The sequence below is a fragment of the Acromyrmex echinatior genome, chromosome 18, assembly GCF_024713525.1.
Source record: "Acromyrmex echinatior isolate Ae372 chromosome 18, ASM2471352v2, whole genome shotgun sequence".
Lineage (NCBI taxonomy): Eukaryota > Metazoa > Arthropoda > Insecta > Hymenoptera > Formicidae > Acromyrmex > Acromyrmex echinatior.
The window spans coordinates 3,624,729-3,650,277 of record NC_141869.1 but is presented as its reverse complement, the minus strand read 5'-3'; the positions used below and the strand labels follow the sequence as shown (position 1 = coordinate 3,650,277).

Genomic DNA, 25,549 nt, shown 5'->3' with positions numbered 1-25,549 from the left:
TTACTGACCAAGCAGTATCTTCGTCCGGTGATAGAAAACTGCGACCGCAAGATTACGTTACGCGTGTCTGGGCATGAAGCTATCTTCTGAACGATTCCTAATCCAGGTCGGTATATTGGATATTTTGCGGCTATTGTGTATCTTCTTATTCTCAGATTCTTCAGTAAATTTACTGGTCCTCTTTTCCTCAACGAAAATACAATTTCCCTCACTTTTTACAAAGATATCTTTAAACTACAATAAGACTCTATTTAAAATTAGTAAAAAAAAAAAATAAGATTCCTATAAGAAAAAAATAAGAAGGATTCCTATCTAAGCTTGGGAATTTGAATACATGAAGCATTTACCATTTTTTGCGATTATCCTTTCTTTAACAAAAATACAATTGTCGTTTTTCTTCTGCCAAAGTTTATCTATCAATCCAGGCGTCCAATATACAGCACGTAGGTGATGGTTGCAAGGTACATTCTTTATTGTTGAGGTCAATACAGAAAGTAGAAGATGAGGAAAGGGACAGCGAGGTGTGGCTAGGGTATGACGCGCGGTAAAGACACGTTACGGTGACGCCCCGACATAAATCACCGTAGATTAACAATAAAAAATATATTACCCCTCACGGGGTACTGACTTTCTTGTCGGTTTAGTGAAGGCGTCTCTCTCTCTCTCTCTCTCTCTCTCTCTCTCTCTCTCTCTCTCTCTCTCTCTCTCTCTCTCTCTCGCCTCCTATAGTGTATCTAAAATAGTAAACGCCGACGTATTTTCGCGTACATGTCGGCGTGTAGGTTTTACGTGAAGGGCTGCCAAGCACGTACGGCCCGTAAAGGGGACCGTAACGAGGGCCGTGAACTTAGTATAGGGATCGTGCGACCGCGTTTTCAGTGCGATTGCAAATTCCTGGTGACGACAAAATGGTCGAACACCCGAATCCCATCTTCGATCGAACATACAATATTTCTCTGAAATTGTCTCGATCGATTTTCATGAATTATTCGAGGCATCCTGCTAATCCTTCGCGATTCGCATAGCCGATTCGAAGTTTCTTGGACATGTCTTAATCGCTCCGTATTAAATTTTAATCGTTACTTGGGCCGTTACTTATCTCATGTTCGACGTATCGTCAATTACTGGAACACGCGAACTCTGTGTTGATACGAAATTATTCATGTCGATCAGACGAGGAAGATGATAGTGGGATAACCGCTCTTTCCGCATCCACGGGGCCAGAAATTTATGCCGGGACTTTATGGTGTTGCCGTCAATTATGTTTTTCGGGGTGGGGTTAAGAGACTTTTTTTAGTCCACCTCGGTTGCTGTTCTCTGCACGCGAGAGTGAGGAGACTTGGAGATAATGGCACAATAACTGGAACAATGTATGTTGCCGAGGGAGGATGATGGTTTCACCATCACGGATCTTTCGCAAAAGCACTGAGTGAAACGAGCCATCGTCTACTTGCGGACCTCATGGTGGACCATGGCATGGCTCCCGCGAGGATACGCGTGTCGTTATTTCGAAAGAAGCGTGATGTTAAACACTTTCTGGAATAGTATGTGCTATCGCACACAATATACGTAAAACATCGTTGACAGTAAAAAGAGCAAGATTGAGGGGGATTCTTAGTATACAATGGAGATTATTAGTAATATACAGTAATATAGTAATAACTTTTACGCAATAACTTTTTCTCAATGATAAAATTAGATTATTATAATAAATGATTTAAAAAATCATTATTGTCAGAATTTGGATTATCTTCTTTGTTTAATAGGGCTTCTCTTTATTTGCATTGTTATAGTTCAAAGTAATGGTAACCTAATCCCTTGGATTAAAAACACACAGAAATGAGTTACATTTTGACATACATAAAAATAAAAAATAACATTTTGTTATTTGTGATTTTTATATATGTCAAAATGTAACTCATTTCTGTGATTAGTTTCAAAGTTAAACAATGTTCATATTAACATATATACACTTAGTAAATAATGAAATTTAAATCATTTAATATATTATATTTTCTGGAGTTAAATTATTTAACTCAAGAAAATGTATTAATTTTTTATTTTAGTTAAATTAACGATATTGAGTAAGAGCAAGTGACCTATAGAAAGAATTAAAAATAATTCAAATAATTGGATATAACTTTGCATTATGAATTTAGAACAGTTTCTCAATTGCTTTTTGTTAATATTCATGATCTGACCGTAATTCATAATCTAAGATCGATGATTGCTTCCGGACATAGAGTGCATATCGTTTCGTAGAACAAACGAGGGAAACTGTACTCTGCTTCGAGAGAAACGCTTTTACAAAGTATCCGGGATATAGACTCGCAGTATTATTAGAATTGATTTTACGGAGTTGAGTATCGTGCGTGTGTTGGGTTAGCGACAACAGTTCCTGGCGCCTTTTGAAAAATCATTCGTGGATTCTATTTCCGGTAGTCCGACTTAAAGCGCGACGTAGTGGCGAGCGTAATCCTGGCTAGCACGGTAATAGACTGGAACTTACGTTGAGTTTAAGGGCGTCGGCATCGACGAAGCAATGTTACGAAATGGGGCAGTTTTACAGGCAGTAAAATGTTGATTGGAATCCAGCCGATCGTTCCCCTCTCGCTTCCATCGTCGAAACCCCTCCACTCTCGCTTTAACCCGTTACAACCAACCTCAACCGCCACCGCCACCATCATCACCACTGCCATCGCCGCCACCACCACCACCACCACCACCACCACCACCACCACCACCACCACCATCTCCGCCGCCTCCACCGCCGTCATCGCCAATGCCCCCGGTTTCCCCGTGCCCTTCGTCTTGCGCCCCATCGTAACAATGCACCCGTTGCACTGGGTTTCCAATGCATACCAAGCGTGCATATACCGCGTATCTACGTGATACATAATACGCAACGCCATGGGTACCCGAGTAACGTTATAGAGAACTCGGGGATCCCGTCCCACTGTATTCCAGAATATCAAGACAAGAACGTAATCTCACTCCGGACCTATCTCACTCCGAAGCCGCTTATATACATCAAATTTCATATTATGCACCGCATATTCCTATCTCTTTATTAATAAGATAATTGTAAAAATTGTATAGGATTCCTTTTGGAGGGTATTTAACAATGATTCGCTTAGATGAACCAATATGTGCAACATTTTCTGAGGTTTCTTCTGCTTTTATTTTAAAACGATGATAATCCTCTTAATTTTGGTTAAAATCTTGACTCTCTAGACATTTTGAATTTTTAAATCGCACTTTAAAAAATATGGGTGTATTTAATCGGTATTTAAAATTTTCATAACTGGTATTCGTATGGATCGAGTGTTACTTTAAATTGAATGTAACTTTGCTAATTGATTTTTTTTATTTTAAAGGTAAAAAAGGAATAAGGTTATGTAACTTAACATTATATCAAGTCGTGAGAAACATTTATTATAAATAAATTTTCACAACGTAGTTGAAGAAACTGTCTGAATTCACTGGGCTCGTGAATACCAGATTAAGATTAATATTATGTGGTATTATATATAATTCTCACCATAGATTTAACACTATGTGTTTTGAATCTACTCCATGTTGTACATAGATATAAACGTGAATTTTAAATTTACACCATATTGCTGTTGATATTAGTACCAACATGGTGAGAATTATGCAAATACCGCACGATGTTAAATCCATATTTTTTGGAGTGAACAGTCAACATACACATAATAAAGTAAGAGATTGACAATACCCTTAAACTTTCCAACAATCTGATAAAACAGTATGTTTATTCATGTGTGTGACAATTTTCAACTTGCGCGAGAAAAAGCTGTCTACTAAAGAGGATTAAAAAATTTTAGAACTAATAAAAATAGCAGAAGAGGTTAATAGCCTCACGGAATTAGCGAAGGGAAACTCGAGTGTTTCTCGGCAAGTTGCCCAAGACTCAGCCTTACAACAATGTTTCAAGAGCGGTTTAACGTGGTAGGGCACGATATCTGCCCACTTCCGGCGCACGTGTACGAAACCTCGTATTACTGTACGTGCACGCCCGACACCGCTCATTGTCTTGGATACGCTCGGGCGTATTTCGTTGTCATCTCTCTTCGTAACGCCGCGCCACGATGTACAGGTCGGCGGGAAGGAGGAGGAGGAGAAGGAGGAGGAGAGAGAGGCTGGAAGGGAGGGTTACGTGAGCATTGACGCGAAAACGTAAGCGATGAGAGAAAACGCGAAAACCGGGACGTGGAAACGGGATGTTTCTGACAGGGTATAGAGGCCCGCGCCGCATCCTCGTTTCCTTCCTCCACTTTGTTCGACACGCCATGCGTTCAAGTATCTCCGGTATGATAGTATGTGTTATTGCGCCCAGTTATTACCGTGGTTATTACCGCGACACTGAGTTTTACGATCTGATCGTCACTGCGGACTCATGGGATTCGGCGGTCTACTCAGAAAGGCTTCGCATCCGCATGACAAAAAAGAACTTTAACTGGTTGGAAGCTGACTCTCCGTCCGTCTCCGCTCCGTCAGTCTCTTCTTCCGCTTCAATTTCGAGCGCAACCTTTGCTACGCGCACTAAAATCTTTATAGAGGGATATTTCGCTCCGCTGCAGCGACGTCGATCGGAGAGAAGATCGTCATATATACAGGATGTATCAGATATCGCGCGATTTACCTTAAATACAAATATTAGACGCCGAACTGAAACTTGGTTGCTGAGAGTTCAATAGCGAAACTAACTTTGACTTTCTCTCCCTCTTTCTCATATTAAATTTAACAGAATTTGAAAATTTGTGGTTTAATTACTAAGATATTTAAAAACTTGTGCCCAATTGCGGCTTTCGTCAAACTTTCGTCAAGGAATCTGTTACGAGAGAAAGTATTAAACTTCCGCTATACCTTACATGTATTTATCAACATAAGCATCACTTATGTACGTGATACTTGCTCTTGACGATGCAGTAGGCGGATCATAATGCAATTAAGACGATCCATGTACTCGTGGAGGAAATAATACTACTAAACTCCCCGTTGATCCTTATATATATATATACATATATATCCACGTTTTCGAGAAATTATTCTACCAAACATATCTCTCGTATCTCTCGAAATTCACCTTCTTGATTATTATCATCTCGCGTTCTACGTCGCGGCGCACCTGGTGCGTGTCGCCGGCGGAAGCCGGCCGATGACGTTGGAGGATCGTTAATCGAAACTTCTGTCGCGTACGCGCCGTATCTACTTTCATCTACGGAGGGCCTTCGTCTACAAATGCCCGCCGGCGACGCGACCCTGGTGTAGGTACGAGCGAGTGCGCGCATGAAAAACGACGACGGCCATTACTCTCGCATCGGAGAAACCGTCTGGCGTCTACCGGCCGGCGTGGGGACCATTAACAAAGTAGGGCTCTGGCGTAAAAAGGGTAGAAAGACAAAACAGGTGAAACGCTAAAAAATGGGTCACCCCGCGCGCGGCCGCCCCTTTGCACTCACGTGTACCCTCCATGCACACATATATACAGGACGTTGTGCACGCGCGCGCATATCTATACACAGAGACAGACTCGTCTCGAGCATGAGAGTATACGTCTCCGCGTACACAACCCCCGTTATAAAGCCACGAACGCGCACACACCGTCGCAACCCTGGTTGTACGTGTGTCTGGATGTATATGTGTACGGTATCTATGGGATGCGTATAGGGGTGGTAAAAGCGGTCTCGCAGTGGCGGAACAGAGAGAACAGCACCAGAAGAGAGACAGATAGGTGGGAAGCGTGGGAGGGTGCGGGAGGGGATGAGTTTGGAGTTGAGTTGTCGGCGAATGAGGGCACTGAGGCTGGCGGCAGAGGGTGAGGCCAGACAGAGGCTATTGATCCACCAGGATCCACCTACCAACTCACGTTAGTGGGATAGGCTCGGTCTGAAACGTCGATCTACACTGTGAGGGAGACGTGGAAAATGTTTCGGGCGAGCAACCCTTCGCGAAGAGCCGTGCTTCGCCCGCGACAACCCAACGACGATGTTAGTCGTGACGAATACTTTGCCGAGGACCATTTTTCTAACATGAGGTAGAGAGACACATCTGCGTAATATTGCCGCGTTTCCGCCACCTTGTCTCCTAGGGATGGAAATAATTTGCGCCGCGGTAGGCAGCCAGCACAGACAGCCTCTCCCCGGAGGCTTCGAAGTCGCCAAGATGTCGGCGAGATCGTTCCCGCGTTTTTTTCTTTTCGTCGCCTCTTCGCCTTTTTTTTCAGTCCAAGAAGAGAAGGCACTTAAGGTGCTAAAATGAAATTTGCATGCTGAACGCGGCGAGGTTTTACTCAGTACTTGAACGAAAAAATAACAACCGCCGGCGGTTTAATCGCGTACCCGCGCGCACACGTATAAATACGTGTACATATCCACGTACACGAGTACACATATTTGTTCTATTACGATAGCCGGTAACGAGCTCCCACGGGATTGGCGGGATACGGGCCTAGTCTTGTCATGGTGTATCACATAAAGAGCGGGTATTTTGCATAAATAACTGTCCCGGGAACGGATTCAATTTTCTCTAGCTGCTCTTAAGAGGTCAGGCAGTATTTAAAACAATGGGGGCAACGGGTTACGAATCGCCGTTCGAAAGAATATCTTTTTCAAATACTCTTTCATGAAATGTGATAACTCTCCAATGCAGGACTCAGAGGCTCGGTTTTTCATTTCCTTGTGGTTTGTTAATTTGTGGTTGAATTTAACTTGATAATATAAAAATTGTGTTTTTCTAGTTATGGTCGTAAATTGATGATTCTGTAGAAACAATATGTGAGTAACTTTTAAAATTACTCACTACAAACTATTTAATGATTAATCATAACTAAAAAATATAATTTTTGTATCAATATTAGGTTAACTGAAGTTGAGTCTAAGCTAGAAAAAACCAAGCCAGATTGTTCTTCATAATTTTCTTTTTTGTGTATATACACATTAGAAGTATTGAGTCTTATTTTATCTTTCATTTATTGGATTTTGTGCATGTACTATCTATTGCAGCATTTCTCAACCTTTTTCAATTAATTAAATAATTTGTCGAGCCAAATTTATTGAGATATATCATATTAGGTGCAGTATGCTTTAAAGTTCAGCATAGATCTCTTATCAAATATCACCAACACATTCAGAAATAAGCAGTAAAAGTTTAAAGTTTTAGTTTTTATTTTATTTTGATAAAATTGATTTTATGACAGTGATGATATCATCTTAGTTAACATGAAAATAATTTATAATTTAGGCAATTTTCACAAATACGATTAGATTATCTTTACAATTTTTTAAATATTTTTTATTTTGCCCCTTAAAAAATATTGTTTACTCCACTTTTTTTATTTATTTTTAAATGTTTGCAATTCTTATCTTCTATAAAATTTTCGTGGCATATTTACAAAAAAACTCTTTGCATCATACCGGTTGAAAAATTCTGCTCTATTGTATTAAATTACGTATTAGGTGTTGGAATTAATTCGTTGCGTTTTTAATGAAAGAATGTTATTTATTTCACATGAGCATTAAAAAATACATTAATGAAAGTACTTTCCATCACTTGTAAAACGCTACGAATTAATTCCAACACCTAATATATTTTTTTAAGATTAAAAATCAAAAGTAAGAGAATTATTATCGAATATGAGATAAAAATTATCGGGTCGATGAAAATTTTGTAATACATCGCATTCTCCCTTTTTATAACAATTCGGTTTCTCCCTTTAATTGGTCCGCCATGCGATTTATATTCGCGAAACCATCTTACCAGATCTTAATATCCTCGTTATCGTCGACACGATATTTCTTCCGCACTCGGGTAGGCGATGTCTTTTGACAGACTGACAACCCTTCACTCGAGAACTAAACATTCGAAGAGCTGTCCCCAGGTCCCGTGGGAGAGAGAGAGAGAGAGAGAGAGAGAGAGAGAGAGAGTGCAGAGATAAATAAATTGCGGGGGCGAGCACCCTTGTGTCAAGGGGAGAAGGAGGGCAAATTGCGCGCCGGAGACAAAGGAAGCGAGACTCGCGGCGGAAAGGCGGAGAGATATAACGTTATGAATTTATTTATGCAATACAACTTGGCCCATTCGGATTACAATAGCGCGAAATTTAATTGGATCGTTTACTCGCTGCGCTTCAAGGTACGATCAGAGTAAATGCGAACCCCGACCCGCGCTGCTTGTCCCTACTTCGCTTCTTTTTCACCCATCCCTATTCTCTCGTCGCCGAGAAACAAAAGAGATTTCATCGAGTTTCCTCAGAAATCTCGGGGAACGCCTCTTAAACCAGACGTAGAGAGGAAGGATCGTTCGTCTTCTTTTGGCTCGAGGACATACTTTTTGTCAGTTTCGTAATTTTGCATGTAAAGAGTATTAATTAGGATTGGATCGCTTTAAAGAATAAATTTAAAGAATAAAATACTCATTTTTCTTTTATTGAAATCGATCCTCTATTGTCCAATAAATGAATAATTCTTTCAGCAATGGAGATATTTCAAATTTTCTATAAAATATAATTTTTATAGACTCATCTTTCTCACCTATGTTTCCATATTATTTACGGATGTATTTGTCTTTAGTCCGTTCAGTTTCACTCCATCGCGTTTCCGTTTTTCGTACAGTCATAATTTTCTCTATTCTCTCGCTATCTCTTTGCTCTGGTTTCTCTTTAGTAACCGCGACGGCGGCGGCAGCGGCGGTTATCCCCTTCCCGCGTACCCCGTTTCATTAATTTTATCTGCACGTTTTACGAGCGGCATCCGCAGCTCGAAACAAATTAATTGCGCCACGCCACTCGAATTAATTGGCGAGCTCGTGATTCTCGGCGGAAAGTTTCGGCGTAAGTTTACCGCGTCTTTCTCCGATTCCTCGCGGATTGAGATCGCTCGTTGTACAATGGCGCGAATGGAGTTCCTTCTCCATCTTGGGTAATTTGTAACGTGTTAAGATGGCATGCGTTTGGGATTTAAATAATGGTAAAATGAGATAAGCGCAATGTCTATTCCTGTTTTGTATGCGGAGCGCATCTACGCATAAACTATGATTAGAATCATGAAATGAAAATTTTTCCATTAACTTTTATAGCTGCAAGGGAATATCCACGTGAGATCTGCATGTTAATACACAAATAAGCGGTACAAATATTCATATTTTTTGATCATTATTATATTTGATTATTATTATATTTTTGTCTCTTACTTTCTGTTATTCCATAAAATAATAAATAATAAATAATAAATAATGCAAATAATATTTTCTTATTTTACTGATTATTTACTGATCCATGGGATTATAAAGAATTAAATACGTTTTTATTTTTTTTGTTGGTATTAAAATGAGACCGTACAATTAATTCACGAAATTTTATTAATGAATAAATTTTTATAAATTCCTTGCGTTTTTTCATTCATGATATTAGAAAAATGCTATACTCGACTGTAGCACTTTCTGAACTAATTTCTATAAAACCATTGCAAGAATTGGAATTACTGAAACGAATATAATGGAAGCTCGAATTGCTCATCTTTCAGAAACAAGAGCATATTTTTGACCAAAGTAAATTTTAATCACTGTTATTAAGACAGTTTAAACGATAACGAGGTTCTAAAAACGTACCCTGAACGGCGATACTTTGGGAGTTGGGATCGCCGAGGCAATAACTGGGCATGACCCTCGGTTTACATCCGGATTTACATGTAAACGTACGTGGATCGTCGAAACTGCTTTCGCAACTAGTCTCGGACCGAGTAAATTGGTAACTAAGTGCTGGAGTAATATCGGTAACAGTTTGCTGCGGAAGCTTGTTGCTGCTGTTAGAGCGCATGTAGGTACTAACACACGTCGCATTCGGATGTTTCGAAGAAAGTGGGTGGGCCAGCGGTAACTAACTAACGATCGTCATGAGACTCTGCGTTTACATTCGAAATGGTTCGCGATTGCGATTACTCCGGGTAATCGACGCCCGCAATAGTATAACGACGCGTGTGGTGAATTCATGTCGCGTGTTGAATAGCGATCGTACACTGGGAAAAAATATTTAATACCTTCAGCAAAACCAGTATATTTTTAACAGCACTTAAACATTTTATTTATATAATAAAAAATTCAGTGCATCTCAATAACTTTTCAACTTTTTATAAATAGTAAAAAAATGTTTGTTTATACCAATTAAACAGTTAGTTTAGTTGGTATAACTAAATGTTTTTGTTCGATACATTTTAACTCAATATTTTGTTGTTACAGTAAAATTTTAATTCATAGAACAAAACATTTTTCCTAGGTTACACTGTTTTATTCTATGAAACTTAAAATCGATCAAAAATGTTTGGTTAAAATGTATCTGACTAAAATATTTGTTTATATTTCAACTAAACGGTTTAGTTGTTATTAATAGTTTTGTTATTTAAAAAGCTAATGAAACGTATATCGAGCTGAAACAAATTGTTTGTTTCGTAAACAAAATATGTAATTGCTGTTTAAAAAATGTCCAATTAAACAGTTTTGTTGAAGATATTACATTTTTTATCCTATAAATGTATGTATCACTTTTTGCATTTCATTTTATTGCTTTCTCGTTGATTTACATAACAATCGTAAGCTCATCGCATATTGCAATTCACTGTTTCGCAATTTTGATTTAATCACTCACATAATCAGATCATCGCGAGTAAAGTGTACTCGTATACGTAAACAAAAAAACAGAGATTCCGCGTGCAAAATAAAGCGATTTGTCTTGTTATATTTTCGTAGTCACGGTAAACGTATGTACGTACGTCGACTTTCGCGATATTTTCGCGATCCGGCTTGGCAGATACATTCGCAGATATTACCCGGGTTACGAATATTTCCGCTGCCTCACAATGACGTAGCTGCACAATGAGATCGTCCTCCTTTTCTGACAGAAATGGTATCTGATTGCGGCGACGTTTTGGTACTTTGAAGGGGTACCTTTCTCGATTACGACCGCGTGAAAAAACTCATTAATGAGCAGCACGCATTTGTCACAAAGAACGGAAATAACGGAAAGCGACAAGAGGAGAAATAATGGAGGACAATGATACGTAGTTACATCGAACGAGAGTACTTACTGTGATAGATATCCGAAATTTCGTTATACGTTCCGCTTTTATCGTATTATAGCTATCATTTAGTTGAGATGATGAAACGAAATCACTCTGTAATATATATTTACAAGTATTTATACATATATAAATTTATATTATATTAGTATTAATTTTTATCCAATATAAATATATTTGAAATTTAGAGCTTTATGTTCTTCATTTAAAATATATTTTGTGTGATCTCAATTTTTATGCATTCAACGCCGTGCAATAAAGAAGAGTTGTATGGCCACTTTTGTCATGCCGAATGAAAATACGAGCCTAAATATTTAACATGCTGTTTAGCGATGAAGCGACATCGCGACGCAATAAAGCGCTAAGAAAACTTGATCGTTCGACTTAGCGCGGTAGCGACTGCATCCAGCGTTTACAAATTCTCACATAACCGGCCGCATTCGATGCTCTTCTCAACCCCTCTCTCTATCTCCTCTCATCCCCTGTACCTATGTATCCCCTGTACCCCGAGGTCGGCGAGTCGTTCTTTTATATGCCCGCTTTTCCTCTCCCCTCTACTTCACCGAGGACCTATCCTACCGCGACAGGATATCGCCAAGTAACTTCCAGCTCGTTCGTGCGGAGTCTCAATCCAATAACCATTTAAGAGCCTTACACTCGTACCTTACACGTCGGGGGAGCAGCTCTTACATGCCGCCCTGCCGTCGCTACCCTCAGGCTACCTCGTTTCTTTCTTCCCCTAACATGCCCGCGGATGGCGATACCGTTAGATAGCGCGCATGTAAACGTACATAAGTGCGCCGCTGAACGAGCGGTAGCAACGTTTGCGAGATTAAAAGGCATTTGTTTCTATATCGAAGATGCACTGTGATTAATCCCTGTGATATAGTCCACTTGAATACACCCTTCGTGTCTTCCTTTACTTTTTTTTTTCAAGTTGTGCACTTACAACGTTACGATATACGTAGAACTATTAAATACTTACAATTAACTTTTTAAGTAATCAATCGTTACGTTAAATATTAATTATTAAATATTAATATTTTGTTATTACCCTGGGAAATAGTCACTAATTTTTTTTTGTATGTGTAAATGATTATCCTGGGAATGATTTTTACACCCCAATTAAAAATCACTATTATGATTACATTTTGTATATTATTGATTGTTCTATAATTTATCAATATTAGATATTATTATGTATGTAAATTTATTTAATATTTTTTTAATGTAAGAAAATATTTAAAAATAGGTTCTCCATTAATTAAGGAAACTGTGAGAGACTGAATATCATTTCCTTGCTTCTGGAATGTGAAAATCACCCAGGTAACTATTTTCGAGTTAAATATATATACATATATATATATATATATATATATATATATATATATATATATATTAAAAATGAAAGATAAGAGATAAAGAATAATTAAATGGAAAATTAGAGAGACTATTAGAGAGACTATTAGATTAACATACACTATGCACGTAATATATTTTTAGCATTTGGAAATAATTCGAGGATGAGAGGATTAGTTTGCAACCTTGCAGAAATTTTATTCGAGGATTGTGCAAGGATTTAGCTGGCTACTTATGTAAAATTATGTAGGAAAAGAATTTAATCTTGCGCTTATATCTTACGCTTCATTCTCTGTACTCCTTGATTAGTTACCTGCACTTTGTCTAACGCATTAAATGTTAGTATGACGATAACATTTTTCTAGCACATTTAGTTGGGATATTTCAACATTTTTGCAGTAAACAATATTGACACCAATATCGTTATTTCGACATGAGAAATCCTCTTTTCAATTAATAACCATCGAGTCAATATTTGTGATCCATCGTCCACGCAATTAATTAAATACTTCTATCGACCATCGAGTAATTATGTTACGATTAAATATTTTTCTGGTTCTATATATATAATATATAAAATTGTTTAATTTCTATCTAAAAATTACAATCGAAAAACATCTACTTACATCTATGTACTTACATCTAAAAATGACATGAGTGTCGCAACATGTTAATAAATTATTTCTTGAATTATTAATGTCTTTAATACAAAGTTGGCCGCAAATTTTTTTTCGTAAGATATACATATTTTTATACTTAGACGATATTTTTACATAGTTTATCGCAAGCTTTTCTCGTTATTCACATTGAAAGAACGATAACCATAGTGCGTACCGAGGCAATGAGTTATCGATCACACAATCTATATGATAATAAAGAGCCGACGAAAGCCGTTTCGATGCCCCCCTCTTTTTGTTTGTCTCCAATATTCGCCATGTATGACAAGTTGCGCCCGTCTACGGAATCGAAAAAAATGAGGGAAGGGATCCTGCCTGTTATACAGATTGCTCCTTTCTCTTACGTCCAAAGTTTGATATCCTTTCTCTCTTTTTTTGCTCTCTTTGCTCCGGTTCGTAACGCGTGACGATGTCTTTTGATTTCACGAGCAAATCCTGCATCCAATTTCGGCGGGTCGACGAACGGGCCGTTCCTTTCCTGTCCGAGAACGATTGGGGATTTCTGCCAAAAGTCAAACAAATCTTGTCCATTGCTAACCGTGAAACGAATTTCTAGTCCTTCTAAGGAGATCAATCTGTAGTTCTCGACGTTTGCACTCGATCAATTCGATAGTTTCTCCGTTTTGTGTCGATAGCAGCTGATGGAAATTAATTGAGGAGCAAGAAGATGGTAAAAGTACAGGATATGGTGTTCAACTTTATTTTTCGATTTTTTTTTTTTTAATAAAGAACTCACAAGTAGAAAAGTAAAATGTAAAAATCTTATAAGAGGAAAAATAATACGCATAATTTATAAATAAATGAAGAATTTTTTTTGTAATTATCTCGGTGGAGAAAAATTCTTTTAAATAGGATCGAGATGATGAGAGATGTATCCAATTGCATTTACCAATAAGATACCTTTGCGTCATAGTTGATTTAGCTACAGAAGCAACGATAGCTAACGACTCGAATGACCTCACCAACATTTTGCTCGAACTTTGAGAACTGTAATCAGGCGCGAGACGCTTCTGATCTCGTGTTCTCGTACTTTCGAGTCGTCCTTTCCATGTCAAAACCTTCTTCCTAATTAGGGAGCAGACATTCGGTAAGAGTCGTTGCCTTACGAAATATGATTTTCATTTTGGCAAGTGAATATGACATGCTTGACAAAAATTCTCTTCGGCTTTTTCACGGAGGTTAATTTCCTTAAGCACGATTTCGCCAGTACGGGGAAACAGTACCTTAAAATATGTAGCTCGACTTTATTGGACGACTTTTGGACGAAAGAGCGCAAAGTTTTCACGGTTGCGCAAGGGGAAGTCTGAGTCGTAAAAATAAGTGTACTGTGAGGTGGTTTAACAGTGTCTTAAGCAACGAGCAACGTCGCGTTAAAATTTCCCGAAAACTGTCCGCGGGAAACTGGCCGTAAAAAATAAGACGCCGTTTTCACCGTTGCTCTCTTTTATGAAATCTCTTTGCAAATTATGTCAGGACGTTTTTTTTCTTGCGATCCTCAACCAGCACCCTTCCAACCGTGCGAAATCGTCTGTTCATCTTCTGGCGACCGAATGATAAATCCAGTAGTGTCTCACTCGTGTGATTCACGTTCGTGGCTTTGTTTCGACAGGAACTTATTCTTTTAACATTTAATATATACATGGTACATACATATAATATCTGTCACAAGATGTCTTAGACTTTGCATGATACCCGTTAACAGCAGATTCCTGAGATCATTTTTGGACGAATATCCCAAAATCTTGAGAAAAGTTATTTTTAAATGAGAAGGATTTTTTTGAAATTATAGTATAATTAAACTATCCGAAATTTGTCCAGGCATGATACATTACATAATAATGAATTTTCACGCACCAATTCTATTTTCTTTTATTCTTCTAAACACACTTGCTACTTTAATTCATTAATTTTAAATCTTTCTAATTTAAAAAACTATTGCAGTCTCAATATTTTGATTTTTATTTAGGATTTTTGTCTAAGAATGATCTCGGGAATCTGCTGTTAACGGGTATCATGCAAAGTCTAAGACATCTTGTGACAGATATTATATGTACCATGTATATATTAAATGTTAAAAGAATAAGTTCCTGTCGAAACAAAGCCACGAACGTGAATCACACGAGTGAGACACTATTGGATTTATCATTCGGTCGCCAGAAGATGAACAGATGATCTGTTTATAGGTCACGCGAAGTCTGATCAATTACATTGTGTATATTATATACGATATGTATTAGGTGTTGGAATTAATTCGTAGCGTTTTACAAGTGATGGGAAGTACTTTCATTAATGTATTTTTTAATGCTCATGTGAAATAAATAACATTCTTTCATTAAAAAACGCTACGAATTAATTCCAACACCTAATATATATATATATATATATATATATACATTATATGTTATATTATACATACAAATATATATATAAATTTTTTTATGCTACATATATATATATATATATATGCGGCGGGTACGTTCCCTCGTGAGTTTTCAAATAAGCGGCCCTCCAGGAGGAACGAATCGACCAGTGACGCGGAAGGGCCTGGAAGCTCCGCCATTAAAGTTGCACGCGCTTCGTCCTCGCATCCTCGCGGCACAGGCATTGCCGACCTGATATCCATATGCAGCAGCCCGAGGAAATAAGCTCGCTCGTAAATAAGAAAAGTTCTTACACCCAAGCACTCTCTCTCTCTCTCTCTCTCTCTCTCTTTGAAGGGTTCGCTCGAAGCCGGTGTAGAGCGCGCATGGCTTCCAAGATATCGGATGATTTGTTGCTAGTCGCCCTCTTTTTCGCTTCGATCCGGGACGCGTCGCTTCCTTCCTATGAACGTCATGAATACGCCGATGTCTTGCGTGCATGCACAGCGACGTCATTTCCCGGCACTTTACACTATAATGGTCGGAACGGTCTCGCGATCACTTAGCTCGCATTGTCGCTTTTTGTCGTCGTAGACATTATTGGGGCGGGAACCACGCCGTTTTGTTGCATCTCGTTTTGAATTACGAGAAACGTTTCTTTAGAATTTGTCGGAAGACATAGCGAAGAAAGAATAAATAATAATATCGTAATTTAGTTCTATAATAATTACGTAATTTGTATACTTATTTGTAAAAAGATGATTCATCGTGGCGTTACAGTGGCTGTTTTTTTATGGGTGATTTTCTCTAAATTATTAAGATATAAAAAAACACAGGAAAAACAATTCTATTAAAATAGCCAAAAATTTAACGAGATATAAATCTGAAAATAATTTTGTTAAACTATCAAAATAATTTATTTAGAACGCTCAAGTTAGTTGCTAGAATGTCAAAACTTTTGGCAGCATTATTTATTACGCTTGAGCGTCCCACATAATTATTTTTGATAGTTCCAAAATTATTTTTAGATCTGTATAGCTAATTTTTTAGATATTTCAGTAAAATCATTTAGAAAAGAATGGTTTTGCTCAAGTATCTAAAATTTTAGCTAAATACAAATTTGAAAATAATTTTGTTGGATCATCAAAATAATTATGCAAGACTGGTTGCTGAAATATTTTGCAGCATTGCTCATATTTGAGATTCCTATAAAATTATTTTGATGGTCCAATAAAATTATTTTTATATCTATATATTTAGCTATAATATTTAGATACTTGAGCAAAGTCGTTTCGTATAGAGAGAGAATTATAGATTAAGTAAATTATTTCCTGCATCATATACACTGTATTAAAAACATAACTTAATGTTTTATTATCAGATGAATTGAATCAGATGAATCTCACTGAATTGATATGGTTCAAATAGATGGAGAATAATACTGAACTAAAAATTGTTAACACATTACTGAACTATTTTCGAGCTAGCGTTTTTTTTTTTTCGATTTCGAAAGAGGATAACTGTCCTCGCAATAGGTTAACGGTACGCATAGTCACATGTAACATTATGGAACTAGCGAGATTGATTTACGAGTAGCAGTATTTCATTCGAGTTTCATTCAAGTGTCCCCTTACATCGAGAAAGCTCGCGTTCTCAACGACGAGGACACTCAACGCGTCGCAATATCGTCTCTGTCCAGCAATGCAACGCACGGCCTTTTCGCACCGCAAGATTTATAGTTTGCGCGGTATGTCATGTCGCGAAAGTCGGTGAACGATAATCAGATACAACCGGGATAACGAAATAGTAGATATTGCGGCACGTGCGCGCCTTGACCGGGAAGAATCCATCAAACGCCACTTCTCGCCGGTGAGACATGCGTCCATCGTTAATTCAACGATGTTGATTCCGCGACATTGCGCTCTCGCTTATTTTTTGCCTTGTCGTTTATAATCTCCGACCACGTCGGTCACCCGGTCGAGGTTTCGCGCCAAAGATAGAAATGAAGCGAAAGAAATCGCGTTGGCGAGACAGCACAGGGATACGCCTTGCACACTTCTTATCTCGCGGAATCTTTTGAGTGATCGCTGGTGATTTACCGGAACCAGCCACCGGTATCTCTCAAATCTCAGGACTTATGGCACCGTCATGGCGCAGTCGTCCTCTCCTGCGAAAAATCTCGATCCCATTTCGCGTGGCTGAGTGCGAAACTGCAAGTCCCGCGAAAGTCGCGTAAAAAAAATCTACGACGCGAATTATCCGATATATTCGGTGCAGACTAGAAACCTTATAGTAGAGTCTGACCACGACCGATTTTGTAAAAATTCTATGAGAAAGAAAAGTATACAGACTTTCTCCTTGTATACATATACATACATATGTATTACCAGCATCAGGTTATCAAGATCTTTTTAACATGTCTGATCAATATTATTAAATTGCCTGTCAATTTGTGATATTACTACTCCAATTTTATTAGAATTGTGTTTCAAGACTTTAAAGTTAAAAATTAAATTTAATCGTTTAGGACCTTTATTTTATATTTGTTGTATATTCATGTTGCGGTCTTAAAAGATACTTTGCTAATATATTATACATATATATGTAATTTATTTATCTCTCTCTAGCTTGTTCTTGTGTGACCCTATACTCTTAACTGTCCTCCAGCAATTAGAGTCTTTAAAGGCACCATCAATTGGTTGTGAATATATTTTAATAGACAAAAATATTATTAGGCATTAAGAACTGTCTTGACTGAATGACCTTCTTCACAATCTTCACTTATTTATGTTGATCATTTCTTGGTACATTTTCACTTAGGTCCAGTTTCACAACTCACGGAACCTCTTAATCGAGGTTCAACTTATTAATTAGCCCTTTCCAATTCTAGAATTGGAAAAAGATGAGAAACAAGTTGACCTTCGATTAAGAATAAATCGTGAATTGTGAAATTGGGCCTTAATATTACTCGTTAAGTAGGTATATTTTGACAAGTAAATATTGTATATCAGAATTTTTTAAAATTTTCTTTTTAATAATCCAGAAAAATAAAAAATTTGCTTTTTCAAAGACCCCTATTATTGGCGAAACAGTTAAAATTTGTTGGCAGAGGGTTAATTAAAGTTATGGAATGAGACAGTATAAGTTAAAGTGAGATAGTATATGTACAGAGAAAAAGTATATGTACTTACTTTTTCTCTCATAGTATTTTGACAAAATCGCTTCTGACTATAAAACAATTTGTGGTTTCCAGTAAGAAACACAGTGTAACACATTGATTATTTCATCTTCAACATTAACAAACAACAAGAAACAATGATTACTGTGTTATACTGCATTATTTGTATATCTTGCTGGAAAACATATTCTGTTATAGGATCTTTAAAGCATATTGTATCTATTTCATACGTTAAATCTGTCTTAACAATCCTCGCGTCATTTTATCAACATGCAATCTTCACATCTTTAATTAAATTGACTCTCCTAAAAATCTTTATATCATCGTACATGGAGAACTAGTTTGTTTTTTTATGATAGTGAATTATGTTGGGAAATGATCTTCACGTCGCTGTTACACGCTCATTTTCTTACATAGCGTGTCCATTGACACAGTGATGGACAACCCGATAAGGGTTAATAAACGCGTCCCCATTTTGTCGACACGAACATGAACCGCGGGCTCGCTGCGTCAGGAGTTCGCGGAATTTTTTTTCCCCCGACAAAACCGCGGATAGGTCGAGGGAACTTCGACGTATCGATGGGTGATTTCGTCGGGCGGGAGTCTTGTAAGCGACGACCGGCGGTGTGTGTACTCTGGAGAGAGAAAGAGAGAGTGAGAGAGGGGGAGGGAGAGCTCTGGATATATAAAATAATCCCCAGAAATGGAGGGAATAAATCACTCGTGTCGTGAGAGGCTTTCCTGATCAGACAGAGGGGTTCGAAACGGGATAAAAACGTTCTGCCTCCCTTTTGGATCGCAAGGAACTTTGCTCCTGGCCAACCAACATACCCTTCAACACGTTTCGTCCACGTGTCTCTCTCTTCTTTCTTTCTCTCTATCTCTATCTATTTATCTATCTCATTTTTAAGTCACCCCTTCTCCACTGCTCTTTGTACACATCGGCAGCACTCCATTATTCGACCACGTCAATTACAGCCTCTGCGCCTAACGACTGAAGAATTCGATGTACTGGGGAACCCTTACGTTCCTCTCGCGCTGGCGGACAGCGAGTGCGTCGGTTCGATGAGAGGAGCGCGGGAATTGATAGGCGAAAAGGAAGGACCCTAACAAAACGCTCTTTCGCTCAACGATGGCGACGATAATGACAAAACAATCTTGTTCGAGTCTTTTTCGTTTTCCATCAAACGTTAATTTGTTTTCCAATTATTTGTTGTTCGGTTTCGCTGCCCTTTCTCGGCCGAGTCGAGCGGCGTGCAAATATTTGTCTGAGTCAATCGCCGGGGATTATTTGGAATAAACATTCACGGCGCGTAATAAACCTATTTGACGTTTTTCCTACTACACGAATTTCACGCGGTCGAGGATTTGCAACGACTCAGTTTCGAAATGTCTGTACCGCCGCGGGATTCCCGTGACAGAGTTCATTTTATACGCGGGATTAACGGTAACTGAGTTATCCCGATGACGACGTTAAACGTGCGATGTGAAATTTCTTAATACGTGTCGTGAAGACTTATGAGGACGTACGGACAGACCCCGTCGAGCAGGAGCGCCATCAGACAGATCATTCCGGTTTTTCATTTCAACGCTCTCGTGCGCAATTTGTTTAATCTCAGCGTCTAATGAAGCCTATCGCGGCAGAGGGTACGTCGCGCCGTTCGATCCTAATCCACGCGAAATTGCATCGATCGATTTTCTTTCGTCGAATTAAATCGTACCACGCCCTTTCCTTCTACCGTCCACCCTCGCGTCCTGTTGTCCTTCTCCTCTGCCTCTCGATCCGTCGATCTGACAGCCCTTACCCGCCTGTGCATCACCGACCTACTTACCTTCCCTTATAGTGAGGGAGGAAAAAGTGGCGCTCGAGAAGTACGTTAAACAAAGGACACTAGATTAATTTTTTAAAAGGAATCGTTTTTAACGGGATGAAGACGCGAGTCGCGCGTGGGGACGGTCGATTTGAAAAATAATTGATTAAGAGCCACGAGGGTGAGAACAAGGCTCGAGACGACCCTCATTACTTTGTTCACGCGCCCCCTTGCCGTTTTTTGTTCTGCTTGTTCTTCACTTTGAGATCCATCTGTTACTCTTGAGTGGCTGCTACGCTGTATCTTTTATTTACGCAACTTGATACTGTATTTTACCGTGCTTTTAACTTTCACATTATTCTTCAAAAAGAATAACACATAAGTCTAGCATAATTATTCTCGTATTATCCTTTAAAAAGAAAAAAAAATAATACTCTAATATAATACTCTAATATAATACTCTAATTTATAATTCGGTTTAATTAAATTGTTTAAATTTTGTAACTATAATTTCGTATTATAAAATTTTATTTTTGAAATACTCATTTGTTATCTACGCTAAAAAGCTGTCTTAATTTATGTTTATTTTATTATAGGATGTTACTGTTTCTTTTTTCAACGTCTTATACGCGTCATAGCTATCATATTTATTAGCCCGTGCTGTACATGTTGAGAATATCTTGTAAACTCATTTAATTTAAAAATGTGACTCGAAGATTTGCGCAGATGTTTACGAGTGCGTTTCTCTTTACCGGTGGATCATTAGGTAGGGATCCTGAACTAACATCCGATCCGTGTGATATTTCTAGCGCGCGAAAAACCTTTCACCGTCACCTATTATGGCTCGCAAGCTGGCTGGATACGCCACTCCATATGTCGCTATCCAATATCGGTCGAGCATCGATCATTTCCGAGTAGTTCCCATCGGTGGACAGTTGAGGCGATTTGGGACACCCTGTGGAACGCGCGATGCATATTCGGGCCAGTCAAACTGACCGTTGTCCCCCTTCGGTTTTTTTCACAAAATTCTGGAGAGAGAAAAGGAGCGAGAGGAAGAGGGAGAAAGAGAGAAAGTGCCGATGAAAGGACGCGTCATTGAAGGACTTGATGGATTATTTATCCGGAGTACGCGTTGATTGCTACCTTCTCGGGGTTTCGGACCTTCCGCATTGTGATTACGTTCGATCTTATATTTGCAGCGCGAAAGGTCCCTTGTCGTGTCCGGAATTCTAATCGCTCAACCGATCGCCCGCGGCCATATATACGCACACGCACACGCACGTCTGATTTATGCGTCTTACCGTCGGAATTTATAGGTTTGCGGTGAGCGAACTTGCGGGAGAAAAAGGTAAGGGAAGGAAAAGGACCGAAACGAGGTGGAGGACTCCCTCTCTCTAGAGAAAAAGTCCGAAAGTCGTAAACGCATGAAGGTCGTTCTAGAAATCTTTAAGTAAGAGATTGGACACCATTTGGACATCCTGAGAGACTGACGTTATTTATCATCATTTTGATGACGTTTTTAACGTCAAAATGACGACAAATAATGCCAGCTTATTTACTGAGCAACTTCTGATTGGCCCACGATATTTTTTAGGATCTGCTTAAGATAGAACGAGATGGATGCATAAGATAGACTGATATGCATGGATATCTCATTCTATCTTACATGATCTATTTTATTTTATCTCAAGCAGATCTTTAAAGACAGTGAACCAAACGTATGGTGTATTCAGTCTCTTATTTAAGGATCTCTACATCATTCCTGCCTAACAGAGCCTAAATCGGTTGCAGATCCTTAAATTTTCCTTTGACTTACGATAATAATTTGTAACTTTGTCCCCAGTCTGTTTCCAGCGAAAAGTACGGTCGTTTGTTTTCGTTACTCGCGACTGTAATCTTCGGTCCTCTTGTTTCTTATTCAACGCGTGTAACGCACTTTTGCACGCTGAGGATCTCTCTGAACAAAGTCCGCGCAGAGAAGAGACGCGACTGCTTTGCAGAGAACGAGGGAGAATTCATGGGAATTGGATAAAGTCATAAGGTAGAATAAGGGTGAGACTGATAGCGTACAGTCCCCTAATGTAGAATCTTCTACCCTTAAAGGCGCGGAAAGGGCCTTAAGCTGTTTTCTTCCGCGCTACGTGTTACATTGCGCAGAATATACGCTATTCGTATACATCTACTCCGCCATTTTACATACATAGGATATGGTAGACACTACTGTGCCTACTAAAATTTATATTTCGCGCAGGCGAAAGTATCAAAGTACGAAGAAAATGGAAAAAGATTATTATCCGATTTTATTTAACGTGCAATAATAATAAAAATATAAATTTAACTATTTTAGGATTTTGAAATATATATACTTAAAAAAAGAATATACATTTCGTTTATACATATTCTTAATTAAAAATTAATTTTTATACGTAAAACTTTTTATTTAGGTCACGAACGTTAATGCCAAAGTTGAATTTATTTAACAAGCTTTTAATATTTTTTTCTAAATACATGGTAAATTTTTAACATTTTCTAAAAAGATGGGAAATGTAATTTTCGATGTTTACGCGGATTTGTTTATTTCACTCTAATGTAATTTAGTCCTATATAATTTCATTCGCGAGTAGAATCGATATGAAATACCAAGTGCAGTTTACGAATAGTATTTCGTTCGTTTGTATTGTAAGAGAAATTTGACCCGTGCGCGAGACCAGATTTGTCGGATATTGGATCGTACAAGTGCCTCCTCTCTCCGTCCTTTCATCCTGCCGCTGGCACTGCTTTCCCTTCTCAACCTTTTGAACAAGCTCTCGTAAGAAGTTTGGCAATTTGTAAGCTGACGTCGTCCGCGGAGAGATCAGGAATATACACACGCACGTGCTATACCACTTGTGCTTCAACATACGTACATGAATCATGCATGTATGCATAACACATAATATACCACGTACATATACAGGTTAGGCGATGCGTTAGTGGTTGCCTCGTTACACGAGGAAGGATCACTCTCGGCAGGATAATCGCGCAAGGAGACTCTCGAAAGTGTTTATCAAATTCTCATCTCGCGTTTATGCCTCTGTAATTCGATTCAGCGGACACTCGAATCTGGCCAGTAATGATTTCGTTATTAAAATTTGAGACACATATGCTTGGCCCGTGCGGTGAATTTTTTTGTTTATACCGCCGAATAATACGAATCCTATAAAATTTTGGTACGACATGCTACGTATATACGACGCGGTGGCGCGACATGTACTGCCGAATTGACGGTAGTGCGGCACAGAGAAAGCAATTTGCGATTGATTCGACTGGCATTGTCAAAGGGTAGCCATACGAATCCGCGCCGATGCGCTTTTATCGTGCTCGAAAGCAGATAAACGAAAAACAAATAAAGCAAAACGATCTTGTGTTAATCGACGCTGTCCAGTTCGCGGATTTGCGCGGCTATTTCCATGTTGGCCTCTCGCATTCGTTCGATACGTACAAATATATATATATATATATATCCTACATTTTGTACCGGCGCGTTCTAAAATTCCATTGCCATGTGCTCACTCGAATGTTTGATTGCCAATATTATTAGGTACCTATACAACGTGTTCCAAGTACTTTACTTTCTTGTTACCTTACTCAATTCAAGATCTCTTTTTCATTAGCAAAGAATGTTTTGGCAAATGAATTTTCGATAACTGTATTAGCGATAGCTAATCGTGACGCCTGAATTTAAAATTACATATTTTTTACGCCTATTTCCATTAAAGTAGATTAATTTTGGTTAATTTACTCTTTGTCTTTTTCTAATTGAACTAGAAGGAGATAAAAAGTAAATTAAACCGAAATTAAATTTAACTTTTCGTGGTTACATCTCTTGAAAGTTTCATAATGGTCATACTGGAGTCAAAATGATCCCAGCGCATTTAACCGGTTGCCGTATTCATAGTTTCCATTCTTTGAAGTAAAAAAAAAATTACTGAATATACTTTACAGATTGTAGAACAAGGAATACAGCGCCTTTATAAAGATTTTAATTTTAACCTCAATTAAAAAATTGCGAAAATAACAATTTAAAAAAAAAAGAGTTTTACTTAAAAAATCATAGCTTCTTTAATTTTTAATTTTTTTTATAAAAGTTTGTGATTATATTCTACAGATACAATATTTTTAGAGAAAAAAATATAACCCAGTGCAATAGTTTGCCTTTCAAAAAAATAGTGTAATAGTTTGTGTTGGAAACACTTGGTGTAGACGCAAAGAAGATATTTGGAATTCCAGCTAGATAGAATCAAACAGATCAAATCTCATTTTGAAATAAGAATTTATAACGAATTCGACGCACTCAGTATACATTAAAAATGTACATAAATTGATATAAAAAGATTTGCGTTTATTATATATATAAAAATTGATAAAATTATGAAATACTCAATACACTTTACTGTGTTGTTAGATAAAATATATATTTTATAATTCGAAATATTTATTTTTACTTTTCATTTTACTTTCCATTCCGATTAAATTAGTGTACAATGATTTTAATATGCACCAGTGCGAGCTGGCGCGTTCAATCGAATTTGCCATTAGAAATACAGAGCTTTAAATTTTTTGGAATCAAATTGATCTCGAAAGATTAATCTACATTAATAGAAATGTAATATTAATCTACGATATTATAGAGAACATGTATCTAAACCATTTTTATTAATTTTAATAAAATGTATCTAAATAATTTTTTTATTAAAAATTCTGATTAAGAGATATAGACTGATACGTTCACACATTCGCGTATGTATATACTGAGAAATTATCTCTCTCGCTGGAACAATAGCATCGGCGTAACCATGGATTTTACCTTTATTAGACTAATATTGTACGTTTTCAGTCCACGTAGAGCAGTTTCGCGAACGCAAGCAGATGCGAGTCTCGGTAAAGCACGTGTCGGTATCGCGCCATTCATGTACGTTGCGACTAGTATATGTGCATACACGCTGCACTTTTTTACGACCAGGCGCGAAGTGCTCGACCGTTGCGATTTCATTCACATAGACGGGACACATGAGAGCACGCGCTTCCATTC

General features: G+C 38.1%; 2 protein-coding genes across 4 annotated transcripts in view; one reads left to right on the top strand and one right to left on the bottom strand.

Moving 5' to 3' along the window:
* Positions 1–5,731, bottom strand: part of LOC105144911 (uncharacterized) — a 37,623-nt gene extending 31,892 nt beyond the window's left edge. For 2 of the 3 annotated variants that reach the window (XR_015548089.1, XM_087415478.1), the window contains exon 1: positions 2,510–5,731. Coding sequence is in view for 2 of the 3 variants with exons in the window: in XM_087415478.1 (XP_087271604.1) it covers positions 2,510–2,532 (23 nt within the window). In the remaining variant the exon portion in view is untranslated. The remainder of the gene's footprint in view (positions 1–2,509) is intronic. The other variant, XM_087415479.1, reaches the window with a different exon arrangement.
* Positions 1–25,549, top strand: part of Pdk1 (Phosphoinositide-dependent kinase 1) — a 384,329-nt gene that overhangs the window by 44,228 nt on the left and 314,552 nt on the right. The gene's annotated exons all lie outside the window — the stretch shown is intronic.